The 25,163-nt window shown below is 33.8% G+C and overlaps 1 protein-coding gene across 2 annotated transcripts in view; it reads right to left on the bottom strand.

Annotated features, from left to right (window-relative positions):
• Pnpla8 (patatin like domain 8, phospholipase A2) overlaps positions 1 to 24,439 on the bottom strand; it is a 38,775-nt gene extending 14,336 nt beyond the window's left edge. The window contains exons 1-8 of one of the 2 annotated variants that reach the window (XM_021733701.3): positions 24,262 to 24,439; positions 17,976 to 19,120; positions 17,679 to 17,828; positions 13,012 to 13,163; positions 11,435 to 11,529; positions 9,550 to 9,721; positions 4,612 to 4,669; positions 2,465 to 2,659 (exon numbers count right to left, since the gene is read on the bottom strand). In XM_021733701.3, the coding sequence (XP_021589376.2) occupies positions 2,465 to 2,659; positions 4,612 to 4,669; positions 9,550 to 9,721; positions 11,435 to 11,529; positions 13,012 to 13,163; positions 17,679 to 17,828; positions 17,976 to 19,031 (1,878 nt within the window). In that variant the 5' untranslated portion in view covers positions 19,032 to 19,120; positions 24,262 to 24,439. The remainder of the gene's footprint in view (positions 1 to 2,464; positions 2,660 to 4,611; positions 4,670 to 9,549; positions 9,722 to 11,434; positions 11,530 to 13,011; positions 13,164 to 17,678; positions 17,829 to 17,975; positions 19,121 to 24,261) is intronic. The other variant, XM_005335941.5, reaches the window with a different exon arrangement.
• Between the last annotated feature and the right edge of the window lie 724 nt (positions 24,440 to 25,163).

Below are 25,163 nucleotides of genomic sequence, written 5' to 3'. Positions count from 1 at the left end.
AATGTATAATAAGTGTGCCAATTTTTCTGGATGCTAACGATTTACATGAAAGTGTAAAGTATAACCTCTATCCACGTGGTTATGTATTTTACAAAAATTTATTTAAGCAATTTTTAAAATATGTCGTTCAAAATAAACTGAAAGGTTTGCTCATCAATATAAAAATTACAGGGCTGGGGCTATGGCTCAGTGGCAGAGCGCTTGCTTCGCACATGTGAGGCACTGGGTTCGATCCTCAGCACTACATAAAAAATAAATAAATAGATATAAAAAAGTTAAAAAATAAAAATGGTGAAGCATGAAAAGAAATATCACTAGTCTATCTGATATAGAAAAAGATCCACTGAGTTATTTTGTTACACACACATACAAACACACATATGCAAGAAAGACTGAATTAAACATCTGAACTACTTTTCCTTCAGCAATAAAGAGAGCAAGTGAGATGACTTCTTTTTTTTTTTTTAATTAGGGATTGAACCTAGGGGCACTTAACCACTGAGACACACTCTCAGCCTTTTAAAAATATTTTATTTAGAGACAGGATCTCACTTAGTTGCTTAAGCCTCCCTTAATTGCTTAGGATGGCTTTCAAGTTGAGATCCTCCTTCCTAAGCCTCCCAAACTGCTGGGATTACAGGCATGCACCACCCAGCTGAGTGAGATAACTTCTTTTGAAATCTGAAAACGTTTGGTCCCAAAATGCAGGTATCCAAATTTATTACTTGAAATTCTTGCTGATATTTGGTGTAACTGAGAAGTCTTACCATAATGACCATCTTACAGCTATAACTTCTGTATATTTTAAATACATTGTCTAAGTTATTTTTCCACTTGTGATATGGCAAGAATAAAATAAGAAAGGGGGAAGTTGTTGTTAAAGACAGCAAGCTACATATTACAGTCAACATTTACTGTGACCAATAAATCCTGAAATCTATGTTAGAAAGAAATTCAATAGCCATCACTTGCTGCCCTGAGGGGGTGGAAGAAAAAAAAGAAAGGCAAGAAGGGAAGTGCCTTACATAATTCAACAATGACAGATTTGACCAAGTAAGAAGTAGTTTGAAGTGACTCTTAAAAGAAATCCTATTTTAATGTCTTTACTACAAAGATTATGATATTACTCTCAGAAAAATTAAAAAGAAAATAGGATCATTGACCATAAAATTTTAGAATATATCTAAGCTATTCTATCAAAACATAGGAGAAAATAAAATTGATAAAAAATTTCAGTTATTAATAACACATGTAAATTAGAATTATGCATTAGAAATTTCAAAGCTTTATAGCCAATATATAGTTCATAAAGATCCAAGTATAGTAATGCTACCTGAAAATCCTTGTCAGTAATATTAAGACTTTTTTCCAAGAGATAGGTAATTACTAAGTAAAGAGAACACACAAACTTCAGTAACTAGAGAGGAAAGTTAAGATTACAGACTATATAATGAGGCTAATTTTAAGTGGGACATCATATAAAAATTACCATATTAAAAGCTATTGGTTTTATTTTTTATCTTTTAGGTACAAATTATAGAGTAAGTATTCCAAGCCAGGTGTGGTGGCACATGCCTGTAATTACAGAAGCTCAGGAGGCTGAGATAGGAGGAACACAAATTCAAACCCAGCCTCACCATCTTAGCAAGATCCTAAGCAACTTAGCAAAACCCTGTGTCAACATTAAAAATAAAAAGGACTGGGGATGTGGCTCAGTAGTTAAGTGCCCTTGGGTTCAATTCCTGTTACCAAAAAAAAAAAAAAAAAAAAAAGAAAACAACAACAAAAACAAAAAACTTAAGCATCCCACAAATAGTGGGAAACACCTGACAGAAAGAAATTAAGTACATGAGACTACACAAAAAGAATGACCAGAAACAATACTTATCTCTACAAATAACTTAAATTTTAAACTATAATTATAGGTAGTATCCTGTCACTGAATAGTTGTGACTCTAATTACTTAGCCTTTCTTAAGACCCCAATTCCTTACTTGTAAAATGGAAATAGTTGTCTCATAAGTAGTAATGATTAAATGAGACAATCATGTAAAAAAATTAAACAAGTGCCTGGTACATAGCTAACTTAATAAATGTTTAAGTATCCTCCAAACTATACTCTCTAAAATTGTCATACTGGGTTTTGCATTTGCTGGAACCTATTTCATATTTAATTTCATGTTTGAAAAGCTACATACTGCCACATTTTTCTTCAATAAAATTATCATAATTGGCTTTAAACCACACTGTATAGAATATTTCAAAATTTTCCTAAATTATACATTCAAGGCAGAAGACTTATAAATTTAAGACAGACAAAAATATAATGAATTGCACATCTTTTGAAATATAAAAACCTTAAGAAGTCATCTTGGTTGAGTCTTACAAAGTTCAGAGACAGTTAATAAATGCTGATTGTTTTAATCATGTAAAATTATAAAAGATAGCCATACAAGTCAACTTACTTGATGAAGATCATTTCCCAATGCATATTCTGCAAAGTAGCCTGGAGCTGCTGATGAGGCTCGAATGGCTTGCCACATTTTATACTGACAGCCTCCCAAATAATGAGAGTTGATTCCAGGAAAATGACCATAGTTTCTGAACACAAAGGCTTTTGGCGTTATCCCTCTGTTTACTATGGTACTTACAGCAGCTACCTAGTGAAATAAAAAGTGACAATACCACTGTAAGCAGCAATATTTGGCATCTATAAGTTAAATACTATTGAGTAGTATGAATGAACAATCTACAACTCTCCAAAAGATCAATGTGTGGCATAAATTTAAAGTTCAGCAAAAATTTTAAATTAGATATTTCTTTATGGCACAATAGATGTAAGAACTGAGACCATTCTGAGAATTGTATTAGAATAATAACAAAAAATATCTTTGACTATATAATTGGATTTGACTTAAAGACATTCAAGAAGGCATATACTTCTCAATTTTTATGTGTTAATTGGCATAGCAGAATTAATAAAAACTACTTAAAGATTAATAAGTACACTATTTTCACAATATTATTTACAAGTTTAGTCTTTGTTTTTGTGCTCTTTGAAAGCATTATGACTTTGGTAAAGCTGAAACAACACTACACAAACTCCTAGGGCTTTTATTTGTTATTAAAACTTGGTAGCTGATAATTTTTATTAAAAAACTCTAACACCAATCACTACATGTCTCAGATTTTATGGCTGTACATTGAATGTATGTAAAATATGTTGTATGATGATCTGCAATACAAACTTAATAAGCAGAAATATACCAAGGCCAAAGTTTTTAGTATCCTATGCCAAGCCCTGCCAAGGACCCATCTGCTTTGCTATTTAATAAACAAGTCATAGCCTGAATTCCTATAAGTAATCCAACTCTGTCTCTAGGTTGCTATGGTTAAGAGTTGGTCATGCACTTAAGATCAGAGGGTCTTTCTCTAATTATTATAGGTAAAACTGGATTAAAACATGTATAGATGACTGCTGTCTTTATCATAATGAAGCACTTTTTAATATGGCTAAAGTTTCCTTCTATTCAGTCTATTCTTTTATTCAAAGTCAACAACTTCTGTGGAATAGAAATGGAGCCCTAAAGATACAGGGAAAGAAGCAAGAGGCATAGAGTTCATCCCAGGATCCTCTCCAAAAGAGCTATCACAGCCTATAAGGCCCTGTACACAGTCTGTTCTGCCTACTGTGCCAGCCTTATCCGCACATGCTGCCCTTGGGTTCCTGGGCTGTAGTCTTCAGGAACTCTTTCAGTTCTTGGAATTGTCTATGACTCTTCCTGCACAGCTCATTCCCTTTGTCTCTTTGCCAGAAATGCTCCTACTCATCAGCCTTCACATTAAGATCTCAAAGTAGCCCTTCTTTTACATCCCTTTAAATGTGTGCTTTCAGAAAACTGTTTCTGTGTTCTACAGATTTTATTTCAGAAAAAAATATATCTCATCTGCGTGATTATTGAATGAATAGCTAAACTGCTCTACTGGACTATAAACTCCATGACTATGGTTGCTTATGAAGTGCCCAGCACAGTGCTACCACAATGAGCACATAGTTGATAACTGCACAATGAAGGAAAGCATGAAAGACCAGAGTTCAAGAGCAACAGAGGAGCTGTATCTATTGGACTTTTCTTATTACAGCTTGTTATCTGAGAATGCATATAAGCTGCATGGGATTCTTAGGCATATAAATTATATTCCTTAATCAAACAAGTATTATTAAAGAAAACAAACTCAAGTAATACTCAGGTCATTGAACTTCAAATAAATAAATGGGGAGCTATACCGAGCTTATATATGATATATAGATTTTTTTCTTTAAAATCTAGGGGAGGAAATGCTATAACTTCCCTAAATTTGATTAAAATAATTATTATAAAATAATTCTTCCTTATTTTTAGTCTCTGACTTTCATGTTTTTAAACCTTTGTAACTTTTACTAGATATACAAAAGATCTAATCATCACATCCTAGATCATCATAGAAGAATAAAATCTATTAGCAGAAATTTCTTAGAATTTTTCTCCTTAACAAAAGAGCCCTCAGAATAACTGCTTTTGTCAGACCTTGTTAGAAATGGGTATTATTTAAGATAATACACTATACTTACCTTAGGACATGTAGGGTTTCTTGCTGTTTCAATCATTAGTGCAGAACCCATTCTATCCCTTTATTAAAAAAGAAGAAATAATATATATCAAAATGATTTTCTTTCTTAAGAATCAGAAAACAAGTACTTTTTTTTTTTTTAATGGTACCAGGGATTGAACTCATGGGTGCTTAACCACTGAGCCATATCCCCAACCCTTTATATTTTTCACTTTGAGACAGGTTCTCCTTAATTTGCCTGAAGCTTCACTAAATTGCTGAGATTGGCTTTGAACTTGTGATCATCCTACCTCAGCTTCCTGAGCTGCTGGGATTATAGGCGTATGTATGCCACCACACCCAGCAAAACACACTTTTTTTTTTTTTTCCTGGCGGTACTGGGGATCAAACTAGGGCCTTGTCCATGCCAAGCAGAGAAAATCATTTCTGTGTTCCACATATCTTACTTAAGAAAAAAATATATCTCATCTGTGTGATTATTGCATGAATAGACTATAAACTCCATGTCTGTGGTTGCTTATGAATCCATCCAAAGTGCCCAGTACAGTGCTGCCACAAGGGGCACATAGTTGATAAACTGCACAAGGAAGGAAAACATGAAAGACCAGAGTTCAAGAGCAACAGAAGAGCCACATCCACTGAGCCACATCCCCAGCCCAAAACATGCACTATGAAATTACTATTTGCAGATGGCTTTCTCAAGGTGCTATAAGGAACAAAAAGAAGTACAACAATTTCCCCTAAGAGGCTTACAATCCAATTAATGCACAAGAAACAATATGCAGTGATTTATTAATCCCTGATTCAGACTGTAAGTATAGTTCTGAGGTGAAGAAATAAATATAGGATAGAGTGTAGTTTGAGAGAGATACTGAATGATGGCAACATCCTAAAAGCCACTACCTATATAGAACAAAGGCATAAAAATAGAATAAATCTATTTTTTTTCAGGGTCCTGCTGCCAGGATATAGAAGTTTCGTTAAGACTGCAGGAGTGCCAGGTATAGTAGTGCACACCTGTAACCCCAGTGACTCAGAAGGCTGAGGCAGGAGGATCACAAATTCAAGCCCAGCCTCGGCAACTTAGCGAGATCCAATCCCAAAATACAAATTTGAAATAGTGATGGGAGCAAAAGGTTTTATCTGAATGGTAGAGTGCCCCTGGGTTCAATTCCAAGGGTAAAATTAAAAGACTACAGAGTGTTTATACAGTATACTTACCTAAAAACCAGGTCAAGACATTTACATTTAGACATTAAACTTGCTTTAGTGGGTAACACAGAGCCAATGTTATAAAAATTGCTTGTAAAAATATCTCAATTGGTATTTGAATTAATGGGCAGTAATTTTTACAATTCCATTACAAGGGAATTTAATTTCAATGTAGACTTTTTTCAGTCTTAAAGATTATTCTCTCTGCCTTGCAAATACTATGGCCTTATCAATCTTCCTCTAAGTAGTATTTTCCTAATGATGTTTTTTCAAATCACACTTAAGTTTCTCAACTGTTAGTAAATCTCATAAATAAACTGCTTGGTGATTTACCCTTTACAAGCTTTTATAAACATCAGTGTACTAGTGTAATACTTTCCAAAATGAACAAGATCCTTATCTTTCCCAACCTGATCTATGTTTCTTCTATATGAAGATCAATTCAATTTTACTGTTCTACAGACTCTTGATATATATTTGGAACAGAAATTCTGGGAGCATTCACACTTTCAAGCAAAGTTCAAACTTTATTATTGTTGTTGTTTCAACCTTGGTTTACTAAAAGACCTAAAATGCTTTAGTGATTTATGAATATAAATTTGAAGAGAAAGGAATGATAATTGCTTATTACAGAAAGACCAACATATAAAAAAAATTCTTAGCAATCTCAGATTCTACTGATGCTATAATCAAAATAGTACCCACAAAATAACACAAAGTCATCATTATAGGAAAAAACAAACACGAAAGTGTTCTCAATAAACAGCAAGATTAAAAAAGTCATGACAAACAAAAGAACCAGTGGATAAGTATGGTAGAGTATAACAATAGTGCCCCCAGTGAATCACATTTCCTCAAATCCATGTCCTTATATATTGCCCTTTCCAACACAGATACTTGGTTTAAGAAGCTTCAAGCAATGAGACCTCAGCAAACAAGGGATAAGACCAAGACTTGATAAGTGATTATGCATTGAGGCTTGCCCTCTGAGAATGCTGAGATGGAGATGATGAGATGAAGCCCAGGATAGAAATGACCATGTGAAGAGAGACTCAGCTGTTCCAGCCATATTAACTGAGCTACCAGTTGCCAGTAGCAAAACTGAATACAGGCCAGCACAGAAGAAATGCCCAATCAAATCACAGAATCAGAGACTAAATCATTATTATTTTAAGCTACTAACTTTGAGAATTAGTTTGTTTTGCTATAACAGTTAAGAGAAAAATCAAAGAAAGGATAAAAAGTTTATCAAAGCTATGATTAAAAATAAAGAAGTCTCTGAAAAAGCAAAAATGAAATAGTAATATGCAAATATGAATATTCATGAGAAACAAAATGAAAAAGAATTTCACAGTAAAGTGATTATTTTATGTTAAAATTTTAAATCTTTATTTAAAAATCTTTAAGAAGCAGTATTATGATTTCATGAGAACTGATAGGAGTTCTTCTTTCTAGTAAATGCAAAAGACCTAAAATAAGTAACATTTTTATATTTGCAACAATAGATGGAGAGATTTCACAACTGGAAAGATGTCAACATTCCACAATATAACCTGTACAATTCACATTAACTTCCATTAAAATATTAATAAGATTTTTATGAGAAAGGTAACCAAAAATTCACTTTGAAAATTAAATGAAAATAGTTAACAGAATTATGAAAAAGAATAAAGGAGATTCATTATTTCATTCAAAAACACCTTATACAAAGGCTCAAAACTAAATTTACAGAACTAAAAAAAATCAAAGGGAAAAATAAAAAGCTTGGACATTATACTCTCATGTAAACAGATAAAGATGGTGTTTTAAATCAGTTTAAAAAAAAGGAAGGAAAACTATTTGGTAATGGTACCGGGACATTTAAATTAATGAGAAAATAATACAGTTTGACCCTCTCACAATATGTCTCAAAATGAATTTCAGTTGACCTAAAAATATAATTTTAATAAAACCTTAGAACTAGAAAATAATGTAGATATTTACCTACTTTCAGGGTAGAAAAGACTTTATAAAAATCATTATAAAAATGTGGCTAAATTAAAATTTTTTAACTTTCTTCATTAAACAGATGATTAATTAGAAAGTACTTTTTCAATATATGGTTATAAATACAATATAGTGTGCCACATCCTGACAGTAAAATAAGCAAAGACCTTGCCCTCAAAATTAATAGTCAAAAAACAAAAAAATATTGAAACTCACTAATAAACAAAGTGACATCAATTGAAATACTGGTTTCAAAAACTGTCAAACTGATATATTTTAAACATTAAATTGTTGAGTGTTAGGCTGGGTTTGTGGCTCAGGGTAGAGTGCTCGCCTAACACATATGAGGCACTGTGTTTGATCCTCAGTGCCACATATAAATAAATAAAATAAGGTATTGTACCCACCTACAACTTAAAAAAAAATTCTTTTTTTTAAATTGTTGGGTGTTCATAAATATTTCCTAAGATAAATACAAATTGATTCTGGTAAATAAGTATATATATGTACTTGTCAAGATTTTTTTAAACATGCATACCCTCTGACCCAAAATTGCACTTCTAGAAATTTTCCTTAAAGCTAAAGTAAAGATGTAAGATGTCCATGGAAACTTTCTTTTTGAAATATAATGACATCTTAAGCATCCTTCTTTTTCAATAGCTAATTTTTAAAATAAAAAAATAGTACATTCATTAAAGGGAAGAGTGAACACCATCAAAATGTTTCAAAAATATTAATGAGATCGCAAGAGACTGTGATAAATACTAAATGAAAATGCAGATATCAAATTACATGTGCATTATCATCCCCAAATTGTGAAGGGAATGAAAACACACATACACACACACACACACACACACACACACACACACACACTCACACTCTTTCTCTCTCTCTCTCTCTCTGTAAAAAATTCTAGAAAGAAATGTGATCTTAGTAGAATTACTGGTAATTTTCTTTATATATTCTCTATTTCCAAATGATGAATATTTTAAAATGACATCAACACTTGATTCAATAATTATGTTCTTACAAACTGATCTATTGGTATATTCTGAAATATGGACATAAATTTAAAGTTTTCTATCAAAGCAATGTTCATAATCACAAAAAATAAAAAGCAATATAAATATCTTGAATGCCCATAAATATCATATATGGAAATGGTTAAGAAATCACAGTACTGTCACATTCTGTATGTAGTATAATGTAATATTTAAAAATGTGTCAAGAAATTTTAATAAAATTGGAAAAAGGGGGGAAGATATCAATTTACAACTGTAATGTCAGCTACACAAAATGTTTATAAACATGTACACAATCTAGGAAACACCTAGAAGGAAATACATTGCAAGGTCTACAGCTTTGAACAATAGGATTGCAGTTGATTTTAAGTTTCTACTTTCCACTTATACTTTTTGATTCATAGTATTTGTAAAGAAATTAAAAAATCATTAAACAGCTTAGAATAACGACTTCAGAAACAACAGCGTGCAACTGTGGTCTATATACAACATAGTCTCAAATTTTTAAAAAGGTAATTTTCTCATTTATATGCAAATCTCATACACATGAACCCAAGAATTTATGACTACAATGTGGTTCATTAAAATAGGAACAGTGATTATCTCCAACTAATGGTATTAATAATGAGTCTTCTTCATATTTTTTGTATTTTAAAACTTATATATGCATATATACCTACATAATTAGAACATTTTTAAAAAGAATTATAACTTACTTAAGAATCTTTTCCCATGTTTGACTGTCATAGAATGCATGACTCCAACTCATTTTGACTGTCCCAACAATGACATTTTGTGAAAATACATCTGATCCTAATTTTCGATAAAGTTCTTCACATTCGTCCAAGGGCATATGAAACAATCCCAACATGAAAGCTAATATGGCTCCTAAAAGAAAAAAAATTCTTAGTTTTTATGAGCATTGATGTTACTGCACTTATAATTTTAAGAACTCCTGGGTCATAGACCTGGCTTAAATTCTAGCTTTAACACTGGGTCAATTCTAGCTATGTCACCTGGGACAAGTTCCTTAACTTCTCAATCCCAATATTTTTTTACCTGTAAAATGGCAAAAAAATAACAACTAAAATTCCTAAGCCCCTTGTATTGTGATAACACATGGAAAGGGCTTTACCAGGTCCCTAAAATGATAAAATACATCTACCTCAAGATGGTAATTATAAAAATTTTTAAATATACAAAAATATTTCTTTATATTAAATATATAAGAAAGATATCATGGTTATTAAAGATATTTCTCACAATAATTACTTCATTTTAGTCATAGAACACAGTATATTTAATAACTCACGAATTCATTAAGCAACTACTCTTTCAAGTTGGTTCTAGAGTCAATGTAATTAAAGAAATCACACTCTGGGATCTCCTTTTAAATAGCTGATTTCATGTACTAGTTGTAATTGGTAGGAAACACTGCCACCTAGTGTGTCTCATTGGCCTAACCCTTAAATAAAGATAAAAGGGAGGAGAAAGCTTTGGGGTATGAAAGAAAAAGAGAAGAATTCTATACATATACCAACTACCTCTTGGTCCCCATCCCCTGCCTCTCCCTCCTACTAAGGATTAAACTCAGGGGTATTTCACCACTGATCATGTCCCCAGCTCTTTATTTATTTATTAAGTTGGTTTTTTTGTGTTTCATTTTTTTTGTTTGTTTGTTTGTTTTGTTTTGTTTTTTAAGAACAGGTCTCACTAAACTGTTTACAGCCTTGCTAAATTGCCAAGGCTGTCTTTGACCTCGAAATACTCCTGCCTCAGACTTCAGAGGGATTATGGGAATGCTCCACCATGTCCAACCCAACTAGCAATATTTAAAGGTAACTTTTCTTTTTTGGTACTTGAGATTGAACCCAGGGGCACTCTACCACTGAGCTACATCCCTGGCTGTTTAATTTTTAATTTTTTAATTTTGAGACAGGGTTTCACTAAGTTGCTCAGGAGAGCCTTGAACTTGTGATCCTCGTGTCTCAGTCACTGGCAATTACAGGCATGTATCCCAATGTCCTGCTAAAAGTAGCTCTTTTTAAAAAATATATATATATTTTTAGTTTTAGGCAGACACAATACCTTTATTTTATTTTTACGTAGTGCTGAGAATCGAATACACTGCCTCATGCCTGCTAGGTGAACATGCTACCACTTGAGCCACATCCCCAGTCCTAAAAGTAGCTTTTTAAACACACAGATTCTCAGATTTCTAAATTTAAATTCTGCCTTCAAAAAAACCATATAAAAATGACAAAGGGAGCAATCTTCAAATTGAGAGACTCCCCTAACAGAAAAAAAAAAAGTATTCACCTTTAATTTTCTATTGGTTTAAGTACAATGTCTGCCTTCTGCTTCATTGCTTTCCTTACAATGAATATACCATAAAGCAATAATTTATAATCTGCCCTTGTTATAGTAGTTTATTGAAAACATATTATAAAAACACATTAAAATCTTTCTGAATGTTAACTTATTTAAAATAAATATCTTTACAGGTTTATTAGGCAAACTGAAAAATTATTCACATCAAACATGAAACTAATGCCCAACATTTCGTAATATAACCACGATCTTTAACCTAATAATCATTACCTGTGCTTACGCCACAAATATAATCAAAGAGCTGATGAACTGGCTTCTGAGTAAGTTCAACTAATTTCCTCAGTGTCTGAAGAGCAACTACACCCCTATGGGAAAAAAATCAAAAGCAAAATGAGAATTCCTATTTCAAGGAAAATAAATCCAAGTCATTGAATAAAATAATCCTATCAACTGCTTTTATAGTTTATGTGCTAACATGAAAACTAATATGCAAATCAGCATTAGTAAAAATTGCCCATCCAAACATTTAGGATTATTTTTAAAAATTCAATATCTAAATAAAGGTTATCAAACTTGTGGTATTGCAGCACATCTAAAAATGTGTATTAGTATTTATTTGAATTAGAACACAAAGATGTGTGGATAAGATATTTTTTAAAATACTCCAACTCTGAAAAATACTTAAAACCTCACCTGACCAACTTTGGGATGACATACAATGGTTTCTTCTTTCATCAGTACAATGGGTCACCTATGTTCTATATATTTGTGTTTTACATAGTTTAACAGATTCCCCCACACCCTCTGGGAATTGAACCTAGGGGCACTAAACTTAGACTAAGTCACATCACTAGCCCATTTTTTTTTTTTTTTTAATATTTTATCTAGAGACAGGGCCTTTCTCTGAGTTGCTGAGGCTGGCTTTGAACTAACAATCCTATCTCAGCCTTTCAAGCTGCTGGGATTATAGTTGTGCTCCACCATGCCCAGTCAGATTTTTTAGCTCCCTTTCATTCATTTTTTTTTTAATTCAGTAAATTTAGGACAAACCTCTGCATTAAAGTATATTCACTAATGCTGCTGAATTTGTTCATTCATTTTTAAATCTTTGCCAAAGGCCTGACATACTTCATAAAGGAATGTGAGAAGATAAAATAGCCCAGGAAGTATAGGTCAACTTAGGGCATATATACCATATGGACAATTCTCAACATTGGGACAATATACAAAAAAAAAAAAAAATCAATGAAAAGTTCTATTCCCAATACACGATGTAGGCCAAGTCATTCCTAGAACAAAAAAAGCACTTAGTCACCACATAATAAAATTTAGAGTTTCAAATTGTGCATTAATTCTGCCAATAGGAAGTCACTAGAAATCTTACAAAGTCTAAGATTAAAGTAGTAAGATTGAAGATTGGTAATGAAATTATCTCTTTCTGAATAAAGAATGCATTTATTTCTTGTATAACACCAGAACTAGCATGTGTAAGGGAAGACAGGAAACCAGGGAGTTATTGACATAAACTCCTTTTCTAGCAATCACTTTTTAAAAATAATTTTAATATTTATTATTATTATTATTATTATTATTATTATTAGTTTTCGGTGGACACAACATCTTTGTTTGTATGTGGTGCTGAGGATCGAACCCAGGCCGCACACATGCCAGGCGAGCGTGCTAGCACTTGAGACTTGAGCCACATCCCCAGCCACGCACTTTATTGATTAGTGACTGACATGCATGAAATCAGTTTTTTTGATGCCTAAGGCTGAATTGAGTCTGAGGTTTTTAAAAGAAGATAAAATAGCCCAGGAAGTATTTAAAAGTTATTTTTCTATCCTTACCTCGTTCCTCCACCATCAATTGTGAGAATTCGGATGCCCCTCCCTTTCACTGGATCCACATAGCCAATTAAAGCCAAAATTTCTCTTACTGCAGCCTGAAGAGTTTCATCCTTAATTTGTCTCAGTCGTAGTAAATATGGAATAATTTTTTCCTACATTGAGAGAAAAGATATTTGGTTGGCTTTTGTCAAATCGAGAAGAAAAATGGATGATTATTTTTAACTAACTCAAGTGGATCATCACATAAAATAAAGGTGTAAGTATACATTATTTTCTCACTAATTTACATTATAGATTAGCTTTTGACATGTTAATATCAATATGTATTTAGGATATATTTGTCCTAATACAACAAAAAGTAACTTCTAGCCATATATCTTCTTTAAAATGTGCAATGTTTAAAATTTAGAGAAAATATAACTTGCTTAATACAAATTTAAAAATATTATTTGTGACAAAAAAAGGTTAACATCATAAATTTTATACATATTTTGTCCGAATCCTGAAGAGGATAAAACTCCTTCATAGTATTCCGTATTAGAAATTAAACTGTTATCAAAAGAAAATAAATAAACCATGTTGTGTATAGTGCACATGGGACAAAAAGAAAACTTATAGTAGAATACAAGCAAATGTTGACTTACAAAATAAAACTGAGACAGAAGATAAAAGATAACCATTAAAATTAAATAATAAGTTTAAGATGGGGCACTGGCATGTGCCTATAGTTCATCTACTCAACAGGCCGAGGGAGAAGAATCAGTTATGCCCCGGAGTTCAGTGCCAGCCTGGGCAACACAGCCAGACACTCTCTCTTAATATAAAAAATAAAATAAAACAAATAATTATTTAAATAAAACTAGGACTGCAAGATTTAAATATTAAACTTCATATTGTTAGTGATAGATAAGAGCTTAACTCTTAGGGTTCTACACTGAGCTTACTCACACAGGAGCATTTTATATAGTCAATACCCCAGGTTTAAGGAAATGGCTAAGTGGTAGATACACTTTGCTGTGTAATCTGTAGGCCACGAAAGAGTTTTTCAATATATTACCCATTTTCTTTTTTTTTATGATCAAATCTGAAATACTACTGCTCTAAAGGTTTTCTTTTTTTTTTGTCCCTGACTAGTAATGAGTTTCAAAGTGCCCTTATAGGAACTTGAACAACCGGTGGAGTTTAGAAAGGCAAATTTCCTTCTCTAGTTAGGATGGAACACTTTGTTACAGATCAATGCTCATGCCAAGAAAACTAGAACAGCTTGATAAAATGCAAGAAAAGCACCATCTGTTTAAAGGCATCGTAGAGCTGCTGAGGCAATGAGTATGGGAGAAACTAGGAATCTGAAAAAGGGATAACTGCTGGAAAGTGAGCTGATAAACTATAGCCTTTCTTTCCTTAGGGCACTTGCTGGTTCTGTGAAGAAGCAAAAAGATGGAAAAACTGGGCCTGAATCAGAGAGAGGGCCACAAATGAACAGAGAAGAGCTGAGCATTTAGTCTCATGGAGTTTAGAATGACAAAACTAAAGACACAAGGCTCACCTCCGGACATTTGCAGAATTCTGAAACAATGAGATATGAAAAGGTGAGAAAGCTAAGATGAAGACTTCTGGAATTCAAGAGTAGGAATTTTTTTTTTTTTTTAAACTCTTGAGATTGTATAACCGATGAGAGTGGTGGCAGTCAACACAGAGGCTCTCAACTGAAAACCCTGAGGAAGGTGCCTCCCAAACAGGGAAAACAAAGGGTATTAACCAAACTGTAACCCAGCCTTGACCCAGTTATACCCTAACTGAATGAATGCCCCATAACACCAAGCCAGGAACAAAATCAACTCTCTGGAAAAAGGAATCTGGATCCTATGGAGTGTTGTTGTTATTGCTGCTATTATTTGTTTTTATTCATGATGTCTAACATCTAGAATGCATGTCACAGCATGAAATGATCAAAGACCAAGAGGTGATCCTCCCATTATAAATACTAATAAAAGATGCTAAAATAAAAATAATAAAATTATCATTCAAAAGCAACAGATATCTACAAAGTAAATTCAATGAAAGAATTGATGCTCAATGAAAATACTGGGGGAACATAAAGATGACCTACCAAAATGGAATAATATACCAAATTCAAGGCATGGAAAACTCCATTTTACAAAGATAAAATTTACCCTAAATTGTTCCATAGATTCAAAGCAATTTCCACATGATTTTATTCTCTTTTATTTTTATGGATAAATTAATTTGAAAATTCATATGGAAATATGACAGGCCAAGAATAACCAAGATAATATTAAGAGGAAGAACAAAGTTAGGGGATTTATACTACCAAATGTTAAATTTAGTGTAAACCTACAATAATTTAGGCAGCATAGTAGTGAAGCAAAAACACATAAATATGCCAATGGAACAAAATCCAGTGTCCAGAAACAGACTCATATTAGTGACCACATTTATGACAAGTCTTTTTAATAAATGGTTCTGTGTCACTTGGACATGTGTATTTAGAAAAAAAGGGCAGAACTCTCATCTCACACAATGCAACCAAATCTATTCTAGATAAACAGCAAATAAAAGCAGGAAAGGTAAAACAAAATTTTAGAAGAAAATACAAAACCAAAAAATTTATTCAACAGAACACAAAGACAAATATAAATTAGACTAATATCCATTCATCAAAAAACAACAGAAGGGGCTGGAGCTGGGGCTCAGAGGTATAGCACTCACCTAGCATGCATGAGGCACTGAGTTCAATCCTCAGCACCCACATATAAATAAAATAAAGATACTGTGTCTACCTAAAACTAAAAAAAAAAAAAAAAAAAAAAAATTAAAGAAAAAGGTACACCCCAGAGTGGGAGAATATATTTTCAAGACACACACACACACACACACACACACACACACACACACACACACACCTAGCCATAACAAATAAGGAAACTATACAAATCAATAATAAAAAGCTGGCTAACCCCCCATCCCCCCCCAAAAAATGGGTAAAAAGTTTAGCTGGGAAAGTTCTCAGCAGAGCATATGATACTGACTTGCCTTAAGCAATTTATAGAGTTCACTGTTTTCAGATGCTTATTATTTAGGGAAGAGCAACAATTTTCTTCAAACTATCTAAAGTATTAATTTACCTGAATATTCATTTCCATAGCACATTTTTTCTTGGTATTGCAGAGTCCTTAGATTTGAGATCAGTTGTGAAACATTAAGAGAATCCCTAAAGTTTCAATTAGCAAGAATTTTCATGGCAGACTAAAATTGAACACCACTCAGAAATCCAACAACATTACAACAAATGTGATACACAATGAAACATGAAAAAATGAGAATGAATAATTGACGACGACCACACAATACACTGAGTAAAAGAAGTCAATTAGCCAAAACTAATCTGTGATTGCCTTTTTGGGAGACTGACTAAAAGGGGTACAAGAGAGACTTCTGAGGCACTGGTAATATTCTGCTTCTTCATCTGGGTTCAATTTGTGAACTTTATGCTTACAAATGTATGTGTGTGATACTTGAATGTTTAAAATGATTCTTTAATATTAGTCTCTCCCTAAAATTCATCTGTTGGTTTTCTTTTTTTTTAGAGTACATTGTTACAGCATCCCAAATCAACTATACATCACCGAAATGTGAAACAATCAAAAACACATGTATATTTAGAAAATTTGTCTTTTAAGTAGGATATTTTTAAATATGAAAGACAACCTCAAATTTTAGGAACATGAAATATTAAAGTTTATGTATCATAATATACTTGTTATATAATATAAAACTACGGAAAGGTGCATTATTCAAAGACCTTTTCAGCAAGGTGATTTGTCAAAAAGTAGAATAAATGTGAATGAGTAAACTAATAATTTCTTGAATGACAAGCTAAACACAAGCAATAATACATTTCTAATACAATTTTAACAATTGTATTATTACAGATAAAGAGACTCAAACACATTTTAGAGAACTTTCTAAAAATAGTCTATTTAAATAGGTCTAAATTATATTCACTATTTTAGATTTTCAAAAATCAGGTAAGGGAAAGCTCATTGTTTCACTTAAGATTACCAGTAGCATCAGTACTAAGGTCATTAAAATTCTTAGGCTTTCAAATATGGAGAGGCCATGAAATAAAAACTAGCAAACGCTTTACATATGAATTATGTATCTTGTCTTAAGAGTAGTTAGAAGTAGGCTGTAGTTGTAGCTCAGTAGTAGAATGGTTGTCTGGCATATGTGAGGCACTGGGTTCAATCTTCAGCACCACATAAAAATAAATGAATTAAATAAAGGTAAGAAAAAATAACTTAAAAAAAAGAGTAGTTAAAAGTACAAACATCTATACTGCAAGTAAGAAAACTTTGGCAGCTATTAGGTAATTCAACTAATATACTGATACTAATCTTCTATTTTATAAATGTTTAACCTCAAAATATAGATGCCAATACTAATAGTATAATTTATATCACAGACTAGGGAATTCATTGGCATAATGTATATCACAGAATCAATGAAGCAATTACTGAATACATACAAAACTACAAATAATTTCAAAAAAATAAAAAAGAGAAAGGTGTTGCTTTCTCCATTGAAAAAGGTTTATTAACATTTTTATTCCAAGACAAAGCTAGATTAAATATATTAGAAATTACCTTGACAGCCACTCCTTTGCCTTCAGGAAATTCTAGAAGATGAAAAGTCAATTCTTCAACTCTAGTAATGCAGAGCTTTGGGTCAGCTGTTCTTCTTAATGCCTGGACCAATGCCCGGGTTCTGTTATCAATACTCACTCTTGCAATAATCTACAAAGACATAACATACATACATAATATATTTAGAATATGAAACTGTTCTAACAAATAGCTAATGTTTCTTAGGTTCTATTAGGAAATGAAACTTAAAAATCTGACAAAAATTAACACAATCAAATCACAGTGAAAAACACTTGCCTTTTCTCGCTGAAGAGATAAGTGTTTTTTCTCCTCTGCAGTTTTTTCTTTGCTGACAGCCTGCTCAGTTTTAGTAGGATCTTCCTGTTCTTCTGGCTGACTCTTCGAATCATATTTTAATTTGGGGACAAGTCCACCAATATAACCACCTACCAAAGCCTGAACACCTTCAGTGGGTCGAGAAAGAAAGTTAGCAATACTTTGCTTAGTAGATACTGGAAGAACATCAGGCATTCCACTCTGACTTGTAGGCTTGTCCACAGTATCTATGGAAGATCCAGAGCCTGGCTTATCAGTCAGGATGCCAGGATCTGGAGATATGGACTTCTTTTCTTGAGTCTTTTCACCTTCAAGTTCGGATTTGACCTGAAAATGTTTATTTTCCTTTTTTGGAGACATTTTTTCCTCACGTTTGAAGTATGAATTAATATGATTTGATAAAAAGTAGAATGACTCTCCAAATTTTGTAGTTATGCTAGTTGAGTAACGAAAAAGGCTTTGTTTACCTAAATCTTCTTTATCTGTAATGTGACTTTTCTCTTCTGCAACAGGACTCTTTTCTGCTGATTTATCACTATATTTTTTCAGAGATTTGATGGCTTGTTTAAAAGTTTTCTGTTTTAACCAGTCACCATCTGATACTTTTCTTAATATTCGAGAACTTGGCTTAAATTGAGCTAAACGTGAAATCATTTCATCGTGATTGCCAAAAACAGCCTTTGAAACAGAGTTCAAAGTACTTTTAATACGGGACATATGAATGCTTACTTTTGTAAGTCCCTTAGGAGCAGAAGTACTAAGTTTCAAAATTCCAATATGTAAACCATGGTTGCTTGGGGAGTAATAGTGCTTACTCCAAGAATAAGCTTCATTTTTGGTCCATTTACATCTTACTTTGCTGGCATGGAAACCTCTTTGTAGACTGATATGGCTTATCCTCCAGAAATGTTTAGGTAAACACCCAAAAAGCAGCTGCTTGCTTCTCTGCTTCCCACAAAGACTTCTTGCATTACTAAGGAGGTAAATATATATATCTATAGTCAAACTAAAAGACATAACTTAAAAATCATTTATTTTCTATATGACATTCTCTCACTTCATTTGTGAATGCTTCATTTAAGAAATGCCATAATTCATGGTCTTACCTAAAATGGCAAACACACACAAAAAAAAAAAACGAAAAGAAAAATTAGGATTTAAGTTAAAATCAAAATTGAGTATAATATAAAATTTGAATCATACTTAGCAAACTGCCTCAAAAGAAAAAAGAATATATTTCCAATATAGCTGATACATATTTCACTTTTAAACTAATAGAAAATAATTCCCCTTGTTAGCTTGAGTAATAAGATGTTTAGAAAAAAGCTAATCTAGGAAAGTTTCCCAATAGGTAGATTTTTCTTCTACAACACATAATTTAATATGCAATTTAGACATTATGCTATTTTTTCTTCCTATTGTTAATTCTTTGATTAGTTTATGTGACACCAGACTTTAAGTGCTTTGAAGACAAGACCAACTATCAGAGTGAATAAAACAAAACAAACAAAACCCAACTATGTTGTTTGTAAAAAACCCATTTTAAATATAAAGACACATAAAGATTAGAAAAATATGCCATGCTAACACTAATCAAAAGGAAGCAAGAGTAGGTATGTTATTTTCACTCAAAAAGGAAAACACATAGAATCAGTAAGGACAGTTTCACAACACCATCAATCAACTGGATATAACTGACATTTTTAAACTACTAAATCAGAGAAAAATACACATTCATACCATGCCTATATGGAACATTCACCAATAAGGACAACATTCTGGGTCATAAAAAACAACAGAACATAGATTATATAATGTCTGTTCTTAGACCACATGAATTAATTAAAATATAAATTAATAACAGAAAGATAACTGGAAGCCTCAAAATATATAAAGACACAGAGAGAAAGCGAAAGAAACATGAATTACTACCTCAAAAATGAAAGAAGGAACATGACTATCCAATGGACTTTGGAAGGATAATACAGAAATATTATGAATAACTATATGCCCACAATTTTGATAATCTAGATGAAATGCACCTACTCCTTGAAAGACACAATCTGCCAAAACTCACACAAGAAGAAACATACAATCTGAATAAGCCTATATCTATTAAAGGAATTGAGTTAATAATTAAATAACATTCCAAAACAGAAAACACTAGGTTCAGATGGTAGCAAATAAACACATGTAAACAGAGCAAAAGCATGTAAAAAATCCACTATGAGTACACTAAGAAATTGTGCAGTAGTACAGTTTTACTGTAGGACCCAGTGAGATTACAGGAGGAGAAGGTAGAAGATGATACTGAGGAAGACAAAACTAAGAACCTATTGTCATTATCCAGATAATAGTCTCAAATAATATTATTTTAAAACATTTATGGGAAAGGACATGGGAAAGGACAGAAAAAAATGTAAACCTGTCTGCTTTGTTGGCTCATCTGAACTTGATTTGCAGACAATGTGAGAAAACAAGTTAATAGGAAAGCCCTTGATAAAATATATTTAAACTACTTTTAGATAAAAATTCTTACCAATGGAGGAAAATCTACAAGTTGAACTTGAGGTCTGGGCATATAGTCACTACCCTCATGGTGCAGAGACCCTAACGGAACTGGTCAGCTGGTGACAACTGGAATTCCAAGTCAACTGAAGCCACCAAGTAAAGACACTTCCAAAGCCCAGGGCAACTAGACTCCCACACTAAACAATTACCATTGAATGTAAGCACGGAGATTACAAAACATGCAAGGAGATGAACTGTCACCTACAGAGAGGATCAGCAAATGCAGCCAATAAGAAAATGTGCAACCAAGATTCAGAAATACAGAAAAAATAAGTAGATTTAAAATGTTCAGAGATATATCAGAAGCAAAAATAAAGTGAACAAAAGACAGATAAAAAGTGAAAAGGAAGAGCAAAATTTTTGGATGCTACATGCTAGTTTTGAGACCCACTTATAATCTAATGACAAAATAGGTAAATAAAGGATTGAGGGGAAATTATGTAAAAACCAATATAAAGGACATAGTCTTAAGGCAGTTTAAGGGAAAAGCATTACATAAACATAAAAAGGGGGAACTATATAATAATAAAAAGAACGAGCCATTTACTTATTAAATTTCAGGTAGTCTTGTGGGCCAACACAATATTTTAGAAAATAAAAAAATAACCACTAATAATGTATATCATCAGAATGAGATGTGCTATGAATTAAAATAAAGCAGGAGGTAAGAGAAGAAGGGCATAGAGAATACTATTTTAGAAGTATAATTAGAAGTGAGTTGACATTTTACTAGAGGATCTTATGTGAGGAAGTAAATTATTAAGAGAATCTAGGGGGAAAACTTTCTAAGAGGAAAAAGCAAGCAAAACTTTGGAGACAGTAATTAGCCTTCAGTAAAACAGCATGCACAAGGTGGATGAAGGGAAGTTAGAAAGAGGATTAATCATTGAGATGAGTTCAAGATTGAGGCGAAGACAGAGCAATGTAAGCCTAGACTGTGATTAAGAAGTGTGCATTGTCTCTTTCCAAAAAGATTTAATCATCATGAGTTATCATAAAGGTATCTTTCAACTTTGCATAGAACTATAGACTATAAAGGGGAAAAAAAAAAAGAAGAAAGAAAAGAAATGGAAACCACAGCAGGCGAATGATTTTATGATCCAAATGAGGGATTTTAATATACTCCTCTCAGAAAACTATGACTATCAAGCAAAAATTACAAAACTTAGAGGATGATCAACAAGTTTAACTTGTTACCAAATGCCAACACTAGAAATTCAAGGTAAATATTTTGAGAGTAAATTCAGTCAAACCTAAGTCAAGAGTGCAAAAAATGGGGAAAATAATTCAAAGTTCCATCATCAGTGAGAAAAGAATAACAAATACAGAGGCGGTAAAAATACAATGGAGGCTTATATAAAAGAAGAAGCAGGCGAAGTGGCACACACCTATAATCCCAGCAGTTCCGAGGCTGAAGCAAGAGGATTGTGAGTTCAAAACCAGCCTCAGCAATTTGGTGAGACCCTGTCTCTAAATAAAAAAAAAAAAAAAGCTGGAGATGTGGCTCAGTGGTGAAATGCCTTTGGGTTCAATCTCCAATATAAAAAAATAAAAACAAATAGAAGAGGCTTAGATAGAAATGGAGTTTTAACTAAAGGAATCAAGGGATTTGCCAGGAGGAGGTCCATATTGAAGTCTAAGAATGAATTACAGATGTTATGCAATCATTGCAATAATGTAGCCAAAAAGGTAACAAGGGTCCTAGCTAAGTAATAGTATTGGAATGGAAAAGAGGGCTACTGTAAGCCATATCTGGTAACAAGTCAAGGAAACTAATTGAATAATGAAACACAGGATTGGTGACACCAAGAATGGGATATGGAGAAGTAGGTGTCAAGAGAACTGACTTATGGTTCTAAATCAGACACAGAGGGAAAATACCATTTGCGAATATGAGAAAACTAGGAAAGAGCTAAATTTAATATGAGGGAAAAATGAATTTTCTTTTGGATTTACAGAATGCAAGTTGGGGTATATAAATTAAAATGTACCTAGACTGTGGATTCACGTGTGGAATTATCAGCACGTGACACCTGAAACCATTAGACTACACAGATTTACCAAAGGATAGTTTATGGTATATATTACCTGAATATTCTTGAACCTGATAAATGCTCCTCTTTATTGAAAATGCTTACTTGCAAATATACATTATATCTTCTGAGACATTTCAGAAATATTCCCAGACCTACTATAGTATTCCTTGGGTTTCAAATATCAAAGCTCTGGCTTAGAGAGAACAACATGTGTAGTAGAAATTTGAGTGACATTCAGGTTTAGGAAGAGAAAGAAACGCCCTCCAAGGAAATGAGAGAGCATGGGAGAAAAGATATCCTCCAAAATTCAGGAGCAACTTTTAAAAAGTAATGGACATTAAACAGGATAAAATACAAGATAGAAGAGAGAAAGTTCAAAGCAGAAAAATGACAGGACAGGAAGGTGTCTAGGGCCTAGAATTCTAACTCTGACCTTTTTATAAATATATGTTCCACAAGTGAAGCAACGTCCATGCTTCAGCACAATCCTTGTCTCAATTAAAGGAAAAAAACAACTCAAAGTACAAACTGTACTTGAATCAACTCTGCATGTGAAAACAAGTGAACATATAAATTAGTGAAACTGATCCAGCATCCAACATCACTAATGAAAAGGACACTACTTAAAAGATTTTATTTTAGATCTCAGAAAAATAAGATCAACACTAAAGTTTAATTAATAAAAATTATGAAATAACATGTTCTTATACTGAAAGTAACACTAATCTGCATAAGAAATTTAACAAAATAGCTAAAATGAGCTTGATACAACTACTTCACATGCATAAACTAAGTTTACAGCTTACTGTACTTTTTAAAAATTCTCAGATTTTAAGGTTCTTTATATTACATTATTTTAATGACTTTTTCTTGAGATCCTGAAACATACTTTTGTCATTTTTGACATCTCAACAATTAGGATCCAGAATACAACTGTTCCTGGAAATAAAAATAGTATTTTTAAAACTACTATATGATAGTCCCTTACGTCAGGTCTCTGCTGACTCTTGAAGAGTCCACCACTTAGAAAAGTTATCATTGTACTAGGGTGGAACCAGGTTCCTCTCAGCATAATCACAGAAATGGCAAAAAGGTAGGAAGTATTGCAATAAAAAAAAAAAAAAGACACGCACTTGAATCCGCTTAAGCAGTAGAAGCAGGCAGTGACGGGGCCAAATACGGGTGGGGCGAAAAAGAAATATCTAGCAATAAAAGCACGAGGTATACAGTGACAGTCAAGATCAATGTAAAACAGAGAAGTTGTTTTTGAGAGTCACCAGGGACCTGCTGGAGAATACTACAATCCAGCGGAGACAGACTCCGCGAAACTGGCAAATCGCACGGGTGGGACAAGAGGCGCAGGGAGGGATTAGCGAAACCAACCGCGTCCGAGAGACTGCAGCACCCGAAGAAGCAGAGAAGGGCAGGCGGCGCTGTGCACCAGTCAGCCCATGGACCCGCGGCCCCTTCCGGACCCGGCTGCCACTGGGTGCCTGGATGCTGGGACCTCCACGAAGCCGGGCATCTCCCCTGACTCTGAAGTGCCCAGGATAGAGAGGCGGAGGACTCCGTAGGCAGGCAAGTGCCCGGAGCGACCAGCCTGCCTCTCATCCCGTCCCCATCATCTCGCGGCCACTTACCGGGATGCAGGCCGCAATCACAGGCGACGGTGGATACTAATCTCTTACCGACATTGACGTCTACTCTGGCCGGCCCGCTTCAGCTGAGCTTCCAGCACAAACAAGCGCAGCAGCCGGAGCTCCACCCACTCAGCTCCGCCCCGCCCCAGCGGAAGTGACGCACAGGTCGTTCGGGTCTACCCGCCTGACAGCGTGCAGTTCCTCTGCCTCCCACAGGCACTTGCCCTCCCGGTCAATCTCGGCTTCGTCCCCGCCCTGAGGCATGCGCAATAGAGCGTGACAGCGCTAGCCCTGAAAGCCGCGGCAGAGGGGCTGGTGTGCACGCGTGCGTGCTTCCGGAGAGGCGTGGCTTGGCAAAGGGGCGTATTGGCATTATGGTCTTGTCTGGGTGCTGGACCTGAGCGAGACAGGTTTTGCGCCGTGTCGGATCTCAGAATAGAGTCCAGACTTGCTTTTGAGTCACCCGTACGAAATGTCACTTAAAAGCACTTTTCATATACATTGTTGGAAGTTAGCAGATTCGGTCTCTCCCGTGGTTAAGACACTGCTTTGGAATTCTGACATTTTATGTGTATCAAGTAGGCAAACTAGAACCCACAGCAGGTCTAGTGTTAACTATCAAAACTGTTAAATTCCACCTTCAACAATAGCCTTCTCAAGAGTGTCGATGCTATAGCACGCTGTAAGATTATTGTAAAGTCCTTTAGGAAGGGGAATTATATGAGCTGCCAAATTTAGTGTGTGTTAAACTGATAGTATTTTTAAAAAATTAAGGAGGAGAAACCAACTTCCTAGGCCCTTGAGGCACAAATGGCTGGACTATGTACATCATAATGCCTGGTAAATCCCAGCTGTACATAAACTAGACATCTTTAGCTACACAGTAGTTAATAGATGTACAC

The sequence above is a fragment of the Ictidomys tridecemlineatus genome, chromosome 2 (assembly GCF_052094955.1).
Source record: "Ictidomys tridecemlineatus isolate mIctTri1 chromosome 2, mIctTri1.hap1, whole genome shotgun sequence".
NCBI lineage: Eukaryota > Metazoa > Chordata > Mammalia > Rodentia > Sciuridae > Ictidomys > Ictidomys tridecemlineatus.
This window is presented reverse-complemented; position numbering and strand designations above follow the sequence as displayed.